The 18,749-nt window shown below is 35.9% G+C and overlaps 2 protein-coding genes and 1 long non-coding RNA gene across 3 annotated transcripts in view; 1 reads left to right on the forward strand and 2 right to left on the reverse strand.

Annotated features, from left to right (window-relative positions):
• The window catches only part of LOC117124915 (protocadherin Fat 4-like), a 76,345-nt gene extending 67,108 nt beyond the window's left edge, over positions 1 to 9,237 (reverse strand). The window contains exon 1 of the mRNA XM_033271253.1: positions 3,691 to 9,237. Coding sequence (XP_033127144.1) covers positions 3,691 to 8,883 — 5,193 coding nt within the window. The 5' untranslated portion in view covers positions 8,884 to 9,237. The remainder of the gene's footprint in view (positions 1 to 3,690) is intronic.
• A 3,222-nt stretch (positions 9,238 to 12,459) lies between these two features.
• Positions 12,460 to 15,381, forward strand: LOC117124916 (tripartite motif-containing protein 2-like). Its single transcript, XM_033271254.1, has one exon. The coding sequence runs from the start codon at positions 12,987 to 12,989 to the stop codon at positions 15,162 to 15,164; it is 2,178 nt and encodes a 725-aa protein (XP_033127145.1). The 5' UTR covers positions 12,460 to 12,986; the 3' UTR covers positions 15,165 to 15,381.
• Positions 15,382 to 16,127: 746 nt separating this feature from the next.
• Positions 16,128 to 18,666, reverse strand: LOC117124917. Its single transcript, XR_004448045.1, has 2 exons — positions 18,528 to 18,666; positions 16,128 to 17,933 (listed from the first exon to the last, which is right to left on the reverse strand). It is a non-coding gene; the product is annotated as an uncharacterized LOC117124917 (long non-coding RNA).
• Between the last annotated feature and the right edge of the window lie 83 nt (positions 18,667 to 18,749).

Below are 18,749 nucleotides of genomic sequence, written 5' to 3' on the forward strand. Positions count from 1 at the left end.
TGGGTGTCAACTTCTCACTTTCCTATTATAACCATTGGTCAATATTACAACAATAAACAGAAAAGTGATATTGATGAGCAAGACAAAAGAAGCTGTATCAAAAACCGACGGACAATGACACCGCCGCTTCTGGATCACTTGCAAAACAAAATGGCCATCATCACTTATTAAATAGTAAATGGCCGGCTCTCATGGAACAATGGCGGAAAATGTGTTGTGATGAGGAACGTCGCCGCCATCGTGTGGTATTCAAGTGGATTTTTATCTTGTTTGATAAATGCATTAAATACTAACTGTAGAACCAGGGCACCTTGCATAACTGATAACTACTGTTTAATCAAACAGTAGAGCAGAACACTCATCTAGTTAAATAATCAATATGAATTCATCCAAATTATTATAGAATATTATTAATTATATTTATTTCAAGATATGTTTACTATGTTATACAGTACTGTATATTTTAATAACAAATTATCTAAATCATTTTTTACAGGTTCAATATTTATTGTTTATTGTACTGTAAAGCATTATAAGTCTACAGTATTATAAATTTTTCACAAATTCAAAATATTTATCTTAAATTTTAACAAACTATGGCTTTAAAGTTATTATTAGCTTCTGTAACTGTTGCAATATGAATTCATCCAAAATATTATAAAATATTATTAATTATATGTATTTTAAGACATTATTATGCTATACAGTACTGCATATTTTAATAACAAATTAACTAAATCATTTTTTACAGACCTTCAGTATTTATTGTTTATTGTACTGTAAAGCATTATAAGTCTACAGTATTTAATTAAATTATTCACAAATTCAAAATATTTATCTCAAATTTTAATAAACTATGGCTTTAAAGTTATTAATTTGCAGCTTCTGTAACTGCTGCTAAGCAGATTAATATTATTTTTATATAATACATTGTGTGCCAAATGCTAGATACAGTAAACATCAACCTTTAGTGTACTGATTTCAAACAATTTATTTAGTTTAAAGTAAACATTTGAGAAATTAAGTACTGTGGCTACTGCATAATCCAAAGGACGAGGATTTACTATCTCAACCGTGAAATAATAAGTAGTAACAAACAACCTAAGTTATAGGACTGTACTAATTAAAAGAAGCAATTTTAATCTGTTTAAAAGTTCAATCTTTTGAAGGTGTTACAGAATCACAGCTGCGACAGAGTCGCAAGCCGCTGCAACTGTCTCCATAAACCAATCATGCGGCGACATTCGCGTGGCACGGTGAAGCTTTCTTCAGAAGTGATCGCACATTAAGAAAAGAAATTCTCTCCTTGGAAAAATTTGAAGAACTTCTAGCGACAACGTTTGTTTTGTTAAACTACAGCGTATAATTACATAATTTGAGCCTGACTGAACAAGTAGGAAGCACCTGGTTGGACCGCCCTACAAAGCTTTATTATTACTGTACCTGAGAAACACCTCTCGACAGGTAAACCAGCTGCTGTCTACTGTATGGTACTGTAGGTGCTATCATAAAGAAGTACTTTTTTCTTTGAATTGGTTTAGATGGGCAAACAACATAAAAACTTAGTAAAATAATCACATCAATGTATGGGAACCAAAATGATGGGAATGGTTCAATTCAAATTAAAGAAACATTTATTTTATTAATGAATTTTGTTTATATTAATTTAGTTAATTAAATTTTATGGAAAGCTTGCTTCAATGTAGATCCTGCTTTTGGTTGAATCTAAAACAAACTGTTAATTTTTAATCATGGTTTATGAGAAATGCTGATGTACAGTACCAAATTATAATTTGGTCTCACAGAATCTTTAATATTTACGGTAATGGATGAAATATTTCGTGAGTATATTAAAAAAACATTGGTTTGACAGGTATGAACTTCAATAATAATAGCATTGCTTATATTACAGTTGATGAAAGTACAAAATACTGTTAAGCAACAAACAATCTTATTAATAAAAGGCCAAATCACACATTACTGTACCGTAAATCATACTGTTCAAAGAATAGAGTACGGTATGAGATATTGAACATCTGTAGGAAATCTTGCTTCTCAATTTACTGCGACATTCAATCACAAAATAATATTTTCTTTCGCCACATAACAAGAAAGAATCTACATACAGTAGATGTACAGTACAATAGCGCTATAGTAAAGTATACGGATCAAATTTCAGATTTCAATTGGTTTTATTCCAGCTTTTTCTACGGCACAGTATTTTTTTTTATAGAAAAATCAATGTGTTATTTTTGTGGATTGTTTGGTAGAATTTGCTTATCATTCCACTTCAGTAGGTATGAATAGGGATGCAATGGTTGTATTGGGCTTATTGCTACGCTCCAAGCTAATGCGCTAATTTCAAGTCTTTGTCGCTAATTTTTCTATTTTTGTTTAATTTCAACCACTCTGCACTGCTTCTAAAACTATATACTTCCATAATGTACTGTACAATACAGTATTTCAGACTGAATTTTCTAGTTTATTTAACAACATTATTTTTACTGTGTTAATTATAAATGTCACAAATTTTTCTAGACTTGTTTAATTTCAAACATTTTGTGCTGATTCTAAAAAATATATAATTGCATGTAATGAACTATATTTCAAATTGAATTATTCAGTTTTAATAATGATGTTATTTTTATAAACTGCAGCAAGATTCTGTCATTGCAATTACAGGATTATTGAGGTTTTAAACGGTTCTAAAATAACACACAGTAAGAATGCACAATAGTCTGGTAATTGCTAAAATCTGCAAACCTCGAAAAATCACACTGTAGACCCCAATTAAACAAATTGATTGTAATAATTCACATATAGACTTGCAGTCTATCTTAAAATCTTTATCTCATTGGTTCACTGAATTCGGTCAATGATCTTTCACACAGAAATCTGGGGCAGATTTGTAAAATGAACTCAACCCCATAGAAGATATTCTATACAAAAGTTCTCATTATCTATCTAAATTACTCAAAATATAACAGTGTAACTCCTAATACATAATGCGTGCGTGACAAGGGTTGTAAAAATTTCTATCAAAATATTCAATACCATCAATTGTTAATTGAATCTCAGTGAGGCAGGACTTTAGAGAGATGTGCTGCTAAATTTTCCTATTCAAAAACATAACTATAGAATATATATCTTCTTATTATTCATTCATTGTTATAGTTTATGTAATGAGGTCATTGACAGTTAAATATGCGACCAAGTTTGAATATAATAACTATTTACCCTTTTACAGATATTGGTATAATAATCATCATAAATTCAAACAATAACAATGAATAATAAAGTTCTCATTTATATTGTTAGCCTACTGTACATATAGTGCAAGTGCATTTGTAAGTACAGTACTATGTCTTCTGACTCACCCCATAGAAGAGTGCGTAGATTTTAAATTCAAATTCAAAATCAAATGTTCCACAAATCTTGAGAGCATTACCCTGCCTCTATCACAAGTATTAAGTGTACATTTTTGGTAACTAATAATAAAATTGCTGATTTGTCCAGTACTGCAGGATGTACTGCAATGTAGCCCTACAACCTGTACAGTAAGTGTACAGGTACAGTACATAAATTATTTTGATGAATTTAAATTACAGTTCTCATTTCGCAAACCCCAGTAGATAAAAAGCATTGACCAAATGCAGAAAGCATATGATTTTTATTAAAAATGAAACCAACCTGAGTATTCCTTGTACGTGGTGTGCTGGCATCAACATCCACAGCATACACGGTCATTGTGTAGACATCATTTCCGTTCTCATGATCCAATGGCGCTGAAGTACGAATAATTCCATTGGTACTTGATATAACAAAATCTCGTTCACGGCTTGAAGATCCTGTTGAAACTGCAGTGATGAAGTACTGTATGTTAGCTGATCTAGCATCCGCGTACATAGCTGAAACCGTCAAGACTGCGGTGTCATTCACAGCATTCTCGGCTATTGAAGCACTGTAAGAATTTGATGTAAAACTTGGGCCCGAGTTTTCATTGTCTCCAATAATAACAGTTAAAGCTGAATGAGTTTGACGCTGTTCGGTGCCATTATCTTTTGCTGTTACCAAAAGTGCGTACTTTGGAGTTGACAGATTTATACTGCGAATCAAGGTAATGACACCAGATTGCGGGTTGACATCAAAGAAATCATTAGCATTAAGTTTGTATGTCACTTCTCCATTTATACCTTCATCTTTGTCAATGGCACTGACTGTTGTCACAGTGGCACCAACAGACGCCGTTTCAGAAATGACAGCAGCACTTTGAGATACAAAAACTGGGTTGTTGTCATTCTTATCAGTCACAATGATTGTTACATTCTTGGTTGCCATCCTCCTGTTGCTCTCTGGCTGCGCTTGGTCAGTTGCTTGGACAGTTAAATGAAACAAGCCGTTGTAGTCCAGTAAATCCTCACGATCTATTTCCCCAGCTATATACAGAATGCCACTGAAAGGATGTATTCCAAATTTTCTTCCCTCTGGAATCTGACCGACTATGGAATATTGAAGTTCACCATTTATGTCTGAGTCTGGATCCATTGCTGTCACAGCTACGAGTTCTGTGTTAATCTCAGTATTTTCGCTCACAGAAAGCACAACAGAGTTAGAAGGAAAAGCTGGTGGATTGTCATTATAATCTCGAACGTAAATGACCAAGGTAATAGTGTTCATATTAGGAGATGTGCCGCCGTCACTTGCTGTTATATTCAACTTGTATATTGACTGAGTTTCAAAATCTAGAGATTTCGTAAGGAATAATGACCCTGTGTTTGGTTCAATAGTAAATACATTTTGAACGTTTCCACTAGTGATTTGGTATGAAATGACACCATTCAAATCAATATCAATATCATTTGCTGTTACAGAAGTTAACTCTTTACCAACTGGGAAGCTTTCAACAACTTCTATCTCTACATTAGATGATACAAATACAGGAATATTATCATTACCATCCAAGACAGATATATCAACTGTTGCTGTTGCACTTTTTGGTGGAGTTCCAGCGTCATGTGCTGCAACTAATAAGGAGTAGTTATCAGTAAATTCACGATCTAAGTTACCGCTTAAAATAATCTGGCCGGACACATGATTAATGGAAAACCTTCGCTGTTCATTTCCCGAGACAATCGTGTAAGTGAGGTATGAATTATCCCCACAGTCAGCATCTTTTGCACTGACTTGCACCACTGATGTATTATTTGGTGCTAATTCAGAAATTGAGACTTCATAAATTTGACGGGAGAACTCCGGAGTATTGTCATTGATGTCAACAACATTTACAGTCACAGAAGTTTGATCTTGAAGAGGAAGTTCTCCAGAATCTGTGGAAATGATGTCAAACATGATCTGGTTGCTCCTTGTCCTTTTATAGAAACTTTCACGATCAAACATCACCTTACTGGTAATCAATCCGGTAATAGGATCAATTGCAAATTCTGTTTGGTTGTTGACGAAACTATAAGTGATTTCAGCGTTAAGTCCAATATCACGGTCTTTTGACCTTACTTGTCCAAGTACAAATCCAGGTGGTAGGTTTTCTTCCAAATAGAAAACATAAGTATTATTCTCAAATAATGGCCTATTGTCATTTTCATCAAGAATCTGTACTGTTAGTGTGGTTTCACTGCTTCTCTGAGGAACACCACCATCAAAGGCATATATAGTGAGAGTGTATCTCTCTGTCTGTTCTCTATCAAGATATGATTTTACATAAACATTACCATCTGGAAAAATTCCAAATTTGTCATCAATGTTACCATCTGATATAACATAAGTAATTTCACCATTCTCTCCTTCATCACCATCTGTTGCAGAAACAGATATAAACCTTGTATTTACAGGTATAGCCTCCGAGATTGAATGTCCAAAATGACTACTCAGGAAGACAGGAGCATGGTTGTTAACATCACGAATAGAAATACTGACATTAAGAATGCTGGACTGATGAGGTGTACCAAAATCTATTGCAAGTATTTGAATGAAAAAATCAGTAGACTCAGAATTCTGCAAAGTTTTTCTGAGAGTTACAATTCCAGAGTTTGGATCAATGGCAAATGTCATATCTGGGTTTCTGACAAGCTCGTAAGCAATTTTAGCATTTGGTCCACTATCAGCATCTACAGCTTGTGCATGGTAAACTTCATGTCCTATTTCCCAGTTTTCAACTACGTTGGCAGAATCTGTAAGACGTGGAAACAATGGTGAATTATCATTCAAATCAAGTATTGTGACATTGACAACAGTACGACCTATCATCGAGCCACCACTGGCAAATACAGTTAATTGGTAAAAAGACTGAGCTTCACGATCAACATCTCTCACAACATTTATTTGGCCGGATACTTCATTAATCTGGAAGACTCCATTGGGATCCCCAGAAAAAATAGTGTAAGTGATGTCAGTGTTAAGATCTGGTGTTGAAGCATGAACAGTTCCAATTGATGAGGCAACTGGTACATTTTCAAATATTACAAACTGGTAATCATTTTGACTAAATATTGGTGGGCTATCCCTCTCATCAATAACAGAAATTTGGACAATTGCGGGTGCAACTGCTTCACGATTACCCTCATCCGTAGCAGTAACTGTTAATATATAAGATGATCTCAATTCTCGATCAAGCGCAACAGTAGTTGTTACCCAACCAGTTTCAGAATCAATTTGAAACTTCCCCTGTGAATCATCTTGAGTAATAGAATATTGGATTCTCTCCGATTCTCCAGAATCCGCATCAGATGCAATAACTTGGACAACAAATGTGCCAGATGGCTTATTTTCCAAAATATCTGCAAAATAATTTTCCGGGTAAAAAACTGGGTTGTTATCATTTTCATCCAGAACATCAACGTTTACAATTGCCATCGACATCAGTGATGGGCTACCACTGTCTTGCGCAATGACCTCTAGTTCATATCTGTTGATTGTCTCACGATCAAGGATGGTTGCAGTAGAAATTAATCCAAAGTTGGAATCGATATTAAAAACACCTGGGAATCTTCTTACGGTTTCTTGTGAAAATGAGTATGTTACAACACCTTTATCACCTTCATCATTATCACTTGCTGATACTGTGATTAGCTGGTAACCTGACATTGAGTTCTCTGGTACAGAAGCATTGTAAATGGTTTCTGTAAAAGAGGGTACTTCATCATTTTCATCTAAGATGGTGATGTTCAGAAGAGTACTAGTTGTAAACACTACAATACCTTGATCTGAGGCTGATATGTTCAGTGTAACAGCACTTGTAGTTTCACGGTCAATAGTCTTTTTAGTGAGAACCAAACCAGAATTTTCATCGATCTCAAACCAGTCCAATTCATTTCCACCAATGATTTCGTACATGATATCGGCATTAGCACCTGAATCTTCATCAGTTGCTGTGACACTCTGCACAAAGCTTCCAATTGGCACAAGCTCACTAAGGTTGGCAGCATAAAAAGGTTTCTGGAACTCAGGAGAGTGGTCATTTTGATCATTGACATTGATTATCAAATTAGCAAAAGACAATCTAGGAGGTGAACCCAAATCTGATGCTTGAAAGGTGATATTATAGCGTGGATGTCTTTCTCTATCAATGGAACCATTAATCTTAAGTAGATAAAGTGATCCGTCTTGATTAAGCCTAAAAATTTTTAGTTTGAAATGGTGAAGATCATTTCCAGAAAATATGTTCAACGTAGTTAAACCATTCAGACCAGTGTCTTTATCAGAGACTGTGGCTACAGTGATGGTCTTTTCAATCGGGACACCTTCCTCAATAGTTATGGAATTCTCCAAAGCTGGAGGGCTAAAGTTAACAGTTGGCGCATGGTTATTCTGATCAACTAATCTGATACTAACATATGCGCGTCCAACTAGCCTTGGATGTCCGTTATCCGACGCCTCTACAGTTAAAGTGTACGAAGAGGAAACATCGTAGTTGACCTCTTCTAACACACTTATAACACCTGTCTGGGGGTCAATTGTAAAGTACCGTGTATCAAACGAGTCACTGGATTCTTTAAGGGAGTAAGTGATTGCAGCATTAGATCCAATATCGGCATCTGTTGCACGAACCTGGATAACTGTTGTGCCGACCAACACAGATTCATTTAGGCTTACATCATATGCACTGGTTTCAAATATTGGTTCGTTATCGTTAGCATCAGTGACCGTTATATTAAGAAGCATATATCCATATTTGATTGGAGTTCCTCCATCCTGCGCTGAGATGTTGAGTTGATAAGAATCTTGAGTCTCCCGGTCTAATGCACTAATAAGTTCTAAATGCAAGAAAGTCATATCACCATCTGGATTTGTGGTGATTATTAATGAAAAGACACCAACAGCATTGCTACTAACGACAGCATAATCTGCTGTCACGTCATTTTGTTTCTCATCGTTATCTACAGCAGTATCGAGGATAACTTGTGTTCCAATACTTGCTGATTCTGAGAATGGAATATCCAGAACTGGTTGTGGAAACACTGGTGCATTATCGTTAATATCTAAAACTGTTATTTGGACTTCAATAGGATAAGTTGGTGCACTAGACAATACGACTAAATTAAAAACATCAGATGGTAAAATGTCTCTATCAATTACGGTACGAGTTCTCAAAGTTCCTGAATCACCATCAATATCAAAATATGGAGATTCCTCACTTAATGAATAAGTGAAACCTGTTTTCGTTGCTATTGTACCAATGACAGTTTGTGCAGGTAATCCCTCGAAAACAGTAAACGTCTCGTATTCTGCCGCCCGTGGATCTGTTTGTGTAGAGGCAAGTGTAAATAGAAGATAAAAAACGAGAAAAATAGGCCTCCAATGAGGAGAAGAAGTCCACAAATTCCTCATCGTAGCGGTAGACAGTTTACACAAACAATTTTCTCTACCCATTCTAAATATAAATAAGTTTGTTCAGTACATTAGCTTCAAAAAGGTAGCCGCCAAGCATAGGCCGCAATGATGGGTCAATAATCACAAGCCCAGCGTCGACGCCGACGAAACCATCGCTATTGTCAACAAACGTTTCATGCCTACCGACTTCACAGGATCATGACAACTGTCAGGCTAAAATCATATTCTCCTCATTAAACACAAAACACGCTTGTCCTACAGGAGTAATACCTCCTTTTAGTTCAGCATTTGCAATAAAATCCACTCTTCTGTTCTTATCTGTAAAACAAATCCAAAAGTACATGTTACACTTCGGTAGCGGCTTGCCTATTTTCACAGCCTGTGTACGCTCCACAATCAACAAATGAGCCCAAGCACCGCTGTACCTTGCCTTACCACCGCAGCTTTGTAAAGTAGGCGGAGCTTAATAATGACGTCACATTCAGGCGAAACTTCCACCAGGGTCAAAACGAACGAATGAAGGGACGTAATTTCCCCTACTGTCAATTTCCGTGAAAATTGAATCATGAATTAATTAATTAATATGCAAGTGATTTAATATCTTTTAGAATAATATAGGCCTAATATTATAATAATATGTATGTGTGTCCCCGCCCATAGGATGTCCCGGAATTGTCATAAATTCAGGGGAAGATCAATTTAAAATTAGAAGAAATTAGTTTTATTAAAAATATAAAAACGGTCATGCAGTAACTTGAGTCATTAGACAGTATTACGTGAATACTTAATTCACTGATGCGCTACTAAACATTAATTCATTCTTTGTTTAAGTAGTTCGGCCGGGTGCTCAAATAATGTAGGCCCTATATTGAAACTCAAATTGTATGTGGCTTTATTAAAAGTACATCTTATTGTCAACAAACGCTCCTTGAAATTGATTTAAAACAGTCTAAAATGCTCAGATCCTCAGGGCTCCGCCTCTGGACCCCGGACCCTGCCCCCTCCCCAAGTCACGCATTTCAAATCTCTAAATCTCTAAATCCCCACTCTCCCTGCCTCAGCTCCACCACCCACATTGGACACGATACGTCGGATCGGATCAAAAAGAAGCCAGAGAATTATTATAAAATTATATCTAGCTTGAAACAGAAGTATATTCACACTGAGGAGTCGGAATCATTCTGCCTGAATGAATACTTAGCCGGCCGCAATTTCCCATAAATAACCGCTGGTGGCGCTGTATTACAAAGACACTTGATCACCCCCTAGTTCCGTCGCCTCTGGATCACCAACAGAGAGAAATTCGCCTCTGTCATCAACAGAGAGAAATTCGCAAGTTGGGCCGCATGTATTCTGGGCTTGCTCGACTCATTGATAGGAAAATTGCTAGTATAGGCTTAAATAAATTTTATTTGTATGTTGAGATGACATAATTAATAAATTAAGTAAAAAAGGAATGAAACATGTTTATTTGACACAAAATTTTCTCAACTGTCGATGTGTAGGCCTATTGTAAGTAGGTCTAACTTTTTCATGAAATGCTGAATAAAAAAAGAAGCCTGTTGTATACCTCTCACTAGGGAAGGAGGTATATGAAAATGGATTTGAGAGCAAGATAATTCATAAATATATCTCAGATTAAATTAATGAGTAAGGCTATTAATATTTAATACGATACGATAACACTTTATTGCATGTTGAAATACAAATTGAAGTTTAACATTAAAAAATACATGGTATAATTATATACAATACAACTCATATGCAATCAAGAAACAACGAACAAGGGGGTAAAGTGGGGGAAAACTAACAACTAGGGACAGGGACAGACATGATTTAATTGATTAATTTAAGTAAATTAATTAATAATTGTTCCTTCTTCAAATGATCAGTAAAACAAAGTAAACAAAGTAGGTCTAAAGATCAGAAACAAAGTAGGTCTAAAGAGGTAAAAAAGAAGACAAAACCGATACAGTAGAGACCCGCGTATACAGACAATAAAAATGACCGTTCCTTATATTTGGTATTTTAGGAATTTTGCCTAAAATCAGGGTCTATATTGGCCCACAATAAAAACTGATTATATTTTTTTTTTCTGAAACTTAGAGTTACTGTGATCCTTTTAAATCAATCAATATAATATAATTATTATCAAACAAGAAGGATGTGGGCTCCGGGGCACTTGCCCCGGTTACCCAGCGAAAACAAGATAAAAAAAATAATAAAGAAATAAAATTATTAAAAGTATACATTCATCCAGTATCATTCATGTGTTTTACCAATGAGAATTGTAAATATAGCTGACCGTTTATCGATGAGGAAAGCTGGTAATTATATCGCTTCTAATACTCTAGATTTTGTTTACAATGAATGAAATAGTAAATTCTTTATATTACGTGATTAATTTATAATTATAAAAGGCTTTAATCCTGGACATCATCAGTATACATACAAGTTAGAAAATACAAATAGACCTGACCCCAGACCCCCAACCAATGGGCCCGGGCAGCGAGTGCCCATGGGCCCTGAAAACAACCTAATAAAGGCTGTTATAAGTCGAAAGCGCCGGGTGCACTTCCTGAGCTCTGATTGGTTGCGCATTATTTCGCTTCGCAAAAACTCCGATAGAAACATAGAGCTATTATATCTCTATGGCTAGAAATGTGAATGCACATGCGCGCGAATAAATTCGCTTAGTGAAAACAGACTAAAGGCCTGTTTATACATCAACGATAACGATAAAAAAGCTGAAAAGCAATTGTTCATATAGAGAATAAAAGAAATAAGAGAAGTTTTTACACTAGAACGATTGATCAGAATATGCAATAACAACATGTTTTGATAAATCAAATCAGATGACGTCATAATCATGGAAAACATTAAAATCGTAGTAGTAGCAACGATTTTATCGTTTTTCCCTGATTATGAAGTCATCTGATTTGATTTGTTAAAATATTTTGTTATCGTATACACGATAAATCGCTATCGAATCGTCCTAATGTATTCGCATTTTGCTTCGAAAAAATGCACAACCCATCAGAGCTCAGGGAGCGAATAGACGCTTTTAATTCGCGCGAATAAAGCAGCGTGGAAAACAGGCTTTATGGAGTTTATCATAGAGATATTATAGTGACTTTATAGTATAATTCCATATGGGTTTATCTTTGCAGATAGAGCGATCTATCGTTTAACAGTTTGTTAGGCATTTACTATGACGAGCCAAATTGTCATTTAATCGTAAATAGATACATCTATTAATTCTAAGATATCTCTATTTACGATTACATGACAACTCGGCTCGCCATAATTTACAGTACTTTATTCTTTCTATAATGAAGCGTACTGTACTGTCAGACCTCAGAACTAACAGCAAGCAAGTGTGCACAGCGAGGCATTACCAGGCATTTGCGAGGTAAAATACCTGTCTCTTATACACATCTAGATGTGTATAAGAGACAGGATTGAGGAAAAACTGAAAAGTACTCAAGCCTCACTTTTGGGGAATAAAGAACATTGCAGGACTGCTGTAGAAGACCATTTTGGTTCTCTACAGAAACTCCTTGACCTGTCTCTTATACACATCTAACCAGAATTCGTGAGTAGAGGTACTTACGTATTTCAAAATACCAAAATGTGGGTGGCCTTCTGAAAATTATTTATCTAAATTACTAATTCTTAATATCTCATTATTTTTTTATTTCGCTATGGAGAGCATGAAACTGTATTTTTATTCATAATAGGCCTATCGTCCCTGATATCATACAATATAATACCGTTTGAAACAGACGCCGGGGAGAAAAGGATAGAAGAGTTCGATATCTGGTTCGACATGACAAAGTTTAGTAAATTTTGGTCCGGTCGCTGCAGCCGTTCAATCAGACCTACAACAGCACTAGCTTCATATCGTCATACCATTACCACTATGCAATTCCCCATCTCTAAATATTTTCAAAAACCGTCTTTTTTAAACATTTTTAATTCTTTTTCATCACTGAACAGCACATTAAGACTTGGTTTATGCACTATAGCAAACTTATACAATATTTAATTACATATTATTTAATGCTATTATAATAGATTCCTTGGAAATACGTAATTTATGTGTATTATTCTCTATTTTTAAGAAAATATACTTTGGAAATATGGAGACTGTGGATGGTCCGGATACGTTCGCTGGAATAAATAAAAGTGATTTGAAATGCGCGCTGTGTTCCAAACCTTACAATAAACCAAAGTACCTCGACTGCCTGCACTACTTTTGTCTTAAATGCCTCAAAAACTGGGTTAAAAAGAATAACGGAGTGTTGAAATGTCCCACTTGTCATGCAACGCATGAAGTTCCAGAAGGAGGTGTCCAAAAGTTTCCAACGAATGGCGTGATGCGTGGGTTGGTCGATCACATGACGTCGTTGGGGAAAGCCGACCCCCAGCTCTGCTCCAACTGTACAAATGAAGCAGGACATTATTGTACGGATTGCGATTACTTCTATTGTGAGGCATGCACAAATCTCCACATGCACGCCAAACAAACGAGCATGCACACGGTTATTACTCTAGTTGAATATAAAAATCTTGGTCCATTCAAGCAACTGGCGACAAAGCAACTAAACTGCAAAGATCACAACATGAATTTAAAACTATACTGTGAGAAATGTAAGAAGTCTGTCTGTTTTCAATGCGCTACTGTAGAACACAAAAGCCAGGAGCATGTGATCAAAGAAGGCACTCAGGCATTCAAGGAGTTTATCACAAAAGCGTCAGAGCAACTCACTATGTCCGAAGCAAAGGAATCAAATTTAGGTGAAATTGAGGAAAAACTGAAAAGTACTCAAGCCTCACTTTTGGGGAATAAAGAACATTGCAGGACTGCTGTAGAAGACCACTTTGGTTCTCTACAGAAACTCCTTGACGCACAGAAGCAAGAGAGGTTGAGAGAACTTGATGAAATATTCGATAAAGACATTGAGTTAAAAAAAGATCAGTTGGAAGAAATTGATTCAACTAAAATTCAATTGGGATCAACTCGTGAATTAATAAAAATATTGATGAAAAGTCCCAACATATCATTAACTTTGATGAATAGTGACATGATATCGAGCAGAATTGACACTCTTCTGGCATTCCAGATGAACGCGGATTCAACGCATTCTACCTGGAAATTCTTTCCTGTCAACACAGTTCAAGAACAGTTACAACACGGTCATATCGGGAAAATCAAGTATATATCACCGGCATTATCGACAATTGACAATGTCGAAGACGTCCGCATTTTTGTTGGCGAAAAGCTCTCCGTCACACTGACAACAAAAGACAATGACGGAGAAGTATGTTATGATGAACCCACTAAAGTGACAGCAAAGATGACGTCAACATCTGGTGAAGAAAACATTTTGGAAGTAACAGATAACAAAAATGCAAGTTATGAAGTTCATGGAACCTGTACTGCAGCGGGAGAATGGATGTTATCAGTATTAATTGACTCGCAGTGCATTAGAGGATCGCCTTGGAAAATGAATGTCGTCAAAAGTGGGTTTCAGAGTGTGACAGACCTGAGAGATTTTTGCAATCATGGCGAGCTCCACAACATTAACGTTATCGACAAGGCAATATTTGCTTGCTTCAGTAGAAACAGAAATATTGCAAAAATTTGTAAAGGCGGGATTCAACTAATTGATTTGGGATATTTGCGAGGAGCAAAAGTGCTTAGTTTATGTGGTGGGATCTCGGGAGAAATAGTTCTTGCGTGTCATGATTCAAATAAGGGACGTATTTTAGTCTGCAAACAAGATGGCACATTCGTCAAAGAATTTGACAACCTTACAATTGGCCGCGTTCAAGGTATGATGGTTAATAAAGACGATCAGATTTATATTCCTGATAATGATAGGAATTGTGTGTTGAAGGTGTCGTTGTCAGGAGAACTCCTCGCGAAGATCCCTTCTGAATCTCGCTCGGACGTTCTTAAGTTTCCTAAAGGAGTTGCGATTATGGAAGATGGCTCCTTACTTGTATGTTCTTATTGGAATAACCAGGTTGTCATGTTTGATAAAAACGGTGTTTTTGTAAAGGTTTTTGTTGACACCGGGGAGGATATTGATGGTAAGGTATACTCACCATATTCGGTGGCGGTAGACAAACAGGGAAACGTTGTAGTTGGATCTCTCCAACGACTGCAACTCTTTAGCAAAGATGGACAATTCATCAAGCGGATCGACGACAACTCGCATGTACTGCATTGTCCTGGAAGCATAATATGCAGACGAAGACAGGTGATAATTGCAGACAAGGGAAATGCAAGTGTGTGTGTTTACAACTATTAGAATCTTTTTCAATTATTCTTTCTTTTTTAGGCTGTCATAATAAGTTATAAGTTTCTTTCACCACTCCTTCCTACTACCTTGACGTTCTTTCCTTCAAGTCCCCAACCTTTTTTCCTTTTTTTTTGTCTTTATTTCATTTTGCGTACCTCTTAAAGCTGGTTTTCCACTGGGCGAATTTATTCGCGCGAATCAAAGCGTCGGTTCACTTCCTGAGCTCTGATTGGAATCTGAATGCTAATTAACCGACGCTTTCGATTCGCGCGAATAAATTCGCCTAGTGGAAAACAGGCTTAAAGCTACGTTCACATCAAGCCCGGATTCCTGTCAGGAATCTGGAGAAAAAATCGTGAAAAATGTGTTCAGTGGTAAAGAATAGGACCGTTCACATGAAATTTGTACGATTTTCAATCCGGACTCCGGATCTGGACCGATGGATCTAGAGCCATTTGTATTTTTTTTTCTTGGACCAATCAGCAACAAGCTTGCTTGGTTCGAACCAATCGAACGCAGCGTTCAAAAAACGTAGCAACTCACGGGCTTGATGTGAACGTAGCATTAGTCTGGCACCACTGCGCCGGCCGATCGACTAGACTACAGTAGTCAATCTGGTACATATGCACGCTTGACGAAACAACTTCCTCAGATGATTGTCGGTGTCATTTCTGAGAGGATTGTTGTTAAAAGCGATCCGTGGCATCCTTTGTAGGTCTGAGTCCGCCGACCGTCACGTTTCCCAGTCTTCAACGCTTGTAAAATAAGTAGCATACGATGTTCCCATTTAGCTAACAATTTTACGTTTTTTTTGGTTTTTTTTTTGTAAAAAGCCATAGTTAATTAATTAAATTATTATAGAACTAAAATAAGTGAAAATTCATATTTATAAAACGCTGCTAAAACTAATAATTTTCTAGATTTTTTTTCTTTTTCTATAGAACATCCACTGTGTAAATAGAGCTATGCCTGTTGAGTTCACTTTTTTCAAAGCGCCAACAAACAATCTTTAATGTTTTAACACACAGCTAAACCTCTAACTAGAGACCGAACCCCTGAGACCACCCTAAATCGTCTGGTCCCAAATGTGGTCTCATACGATTCAGCGATACACTGCTTTTATTTTTTACAGTTCATAGACAGATTTCAAGACTATCGATACATTTCATCTCTCTAGTAGTAAAGTGTTTACTTAAAGCTGATTGAATGTTTTATAATGTTTTCCTTCAAACTAATGTTTTTGGTGCTCAAAAATACAACTGTATTTCTGCTCAATATTTTCCGTAAGATTCCGTTAATGATGCTGGAATTTCGAAAAAAAAAATAGTCATGCTGGAATTGAGAAAAAAGAAAACCAGGTAATTTCATGGTTGGTGTGTTACTGAAAGTGAAATAAATCGAATCCAATGTAATTTCTATATTTGTATCGAACTGATGTGCGATAAAACTACGAAAATAAATATGCAAATACTGTAGGCCTACAATAGTTTAAATAGTATGAATGTCACTCCATAAATTGACAAGGCCATTTTTTCAACGTTTCACTTTCATTTAAGCATCATCAGGAATAATACATAATAAAAGATTCATACTATTTGTACTATGACATTCATACTTGTACTATGACATTCATACTTGTACTATGACATTCATACTATTTGTACTATGACATTCATACTATTTGTACTATGACATTCATACTATTTGTACTATGACATTCATACTATTTGTACTATGACATTCATACTATTTGTACTATGACATTCATACAATTTGTACTATGACATTCATACTATTTGTACTATGACATTCATACTATTTGTACTTAAACTTAGTGCACATCTTAATGGTACAATAGTCTACTTTTGTGACCACGAATAGTAGTTAATGATTTTTCAACTGAACACCATTATCACCAGTACAGTATGTATAATCATATTCTTTATAGGCTAAACCATAATATTATACGCTAATAAACTACACACTAGGTGAAGAACTAATACGTAGGTGTCTTATTTTATTAGCCTGTAAAACCAATTTAGTAATTAATAGATTTCGATATAGGCTTATTGGAAGTGTTTGATTGAACAAACTGAGCCTAAATCCATAGTTAATTCGACCACAAAGCAGATAATTTGGTCGCCGAAGGCCGAATTAATATTGATCCCTTCGCCCGTTTAGAGAATTAGTCAATCGACCAATTAATCAATCGTTCCATTAATATTTGGTGCCATTCCAACAGTTTTTTAATTTGACTGGAAAACGCCGAATTCACTATACGTTACAAAACGGTATAAGATAACAAAGGCTACTGTAATTAAATTTTAAGTAATTTGTAACTAATTGAATTATTTAAGTTTTTTTTAAAATTAATATAATACTTTTAGTATTAATAATTAAACACTATAATTAATTTTTTATTACTTCACTGTATTATTAATTACCGTATTAATTTTAAAATGTTGTGAATTTCTACACCTAGGCATATAGGCCTATGCCTATAATGTAACCATCATGCTAAACAATATTTTGTTGTGTTTGGGAGGTTATTGACCACCGCTCTGTACCCCCTCACCCCACTTCTTTTTTACCACTAGTACTAGACACATTCCAGCGCCCCGAGGGTTAGTTTTCCTGTCTCCTGCCTACCACCGGTATCACCAAGTCGAACCGCACTCAGGGGTAAGTATCTCTTCTGCGTAACATATCCTTCATCTACTCTGACTACGTTGTCATTTCTGTCGCAGTTACACGAATACGTGGTATCGGAACATGAACCTAAGTTTGAAGAATCAATTATTGGATTTTTTTCAGTAATAACTATGGAGATTTCGCAACCTTACGAAAACGATAACGAAGAAGTCATCATCATTATCGTCATTTGTGCCTAAACGTTCTCGACAATTCATATGCGAGCTGAATGATCGTTGATTCTTGTAAGGGCATGGGTGGCCTACTTTGTGAAAGATATGCTACTGTAAGGGATGGATTGATTAAACATTTGATGACGTAACTATATTCGTTATTGTTATGTTGCGAACCTCCGTAATGAATTAAAATACATGTTCACCATCGAGATGCTATCCTCGATGTCTTGTCGTCATCAACATTATCATCATCATTATTATCATCATCCTAATTTAAATCGCCTTCATCATATGGTCGCCATCATCAAACATCATCATTATATTGTCGTCAGATCGTCATCATCTTATCATTATTATCATTATCGTCGTCACCACTTTCATCATCATCATAATCATTATTATCATCTCTTCATCTTACTTACTTAGCACGGCCTCACCTATGTATAATTATAATCATCATCTGATTTTGACTTTTGTGCGACTACAACATGACGTCACTACTTACCAGTTGCCCCGCATGCGCACATACTGGAGTTGATTGGGGCTCCTGCCCAGTTGTACATTGGTTGCCCATCACGAGACACTAGCCAACCGTAAGGAATATTAAGTCGTAGGTTTCGATGCATAAGTACGGAGTTTTTACATTCGTACTGAAATAAAAAGGGAATTGATGTCTTACAACAACAATCTACAACAACAAAGCAACAACAAATGCAATATATATATA

The sequence above is a fragment of the Anneissia japonica genome, unplaced genomic scaffold, assembly GCF_011630105.1.
Source record: "Anneissia japonica isolate Jap-2015-1 unplaced genomic scaffold, ASM1163010v1 scaffold1881_len754168_cov175, whole genome shotgun sequence".
Classification (NCBI taxonomy): Eukaryota; Metazoa; Echinodermata; class Crinoidea; order Comatulida; family Comatulidae; genus Anneissia; species Anneissia japonica.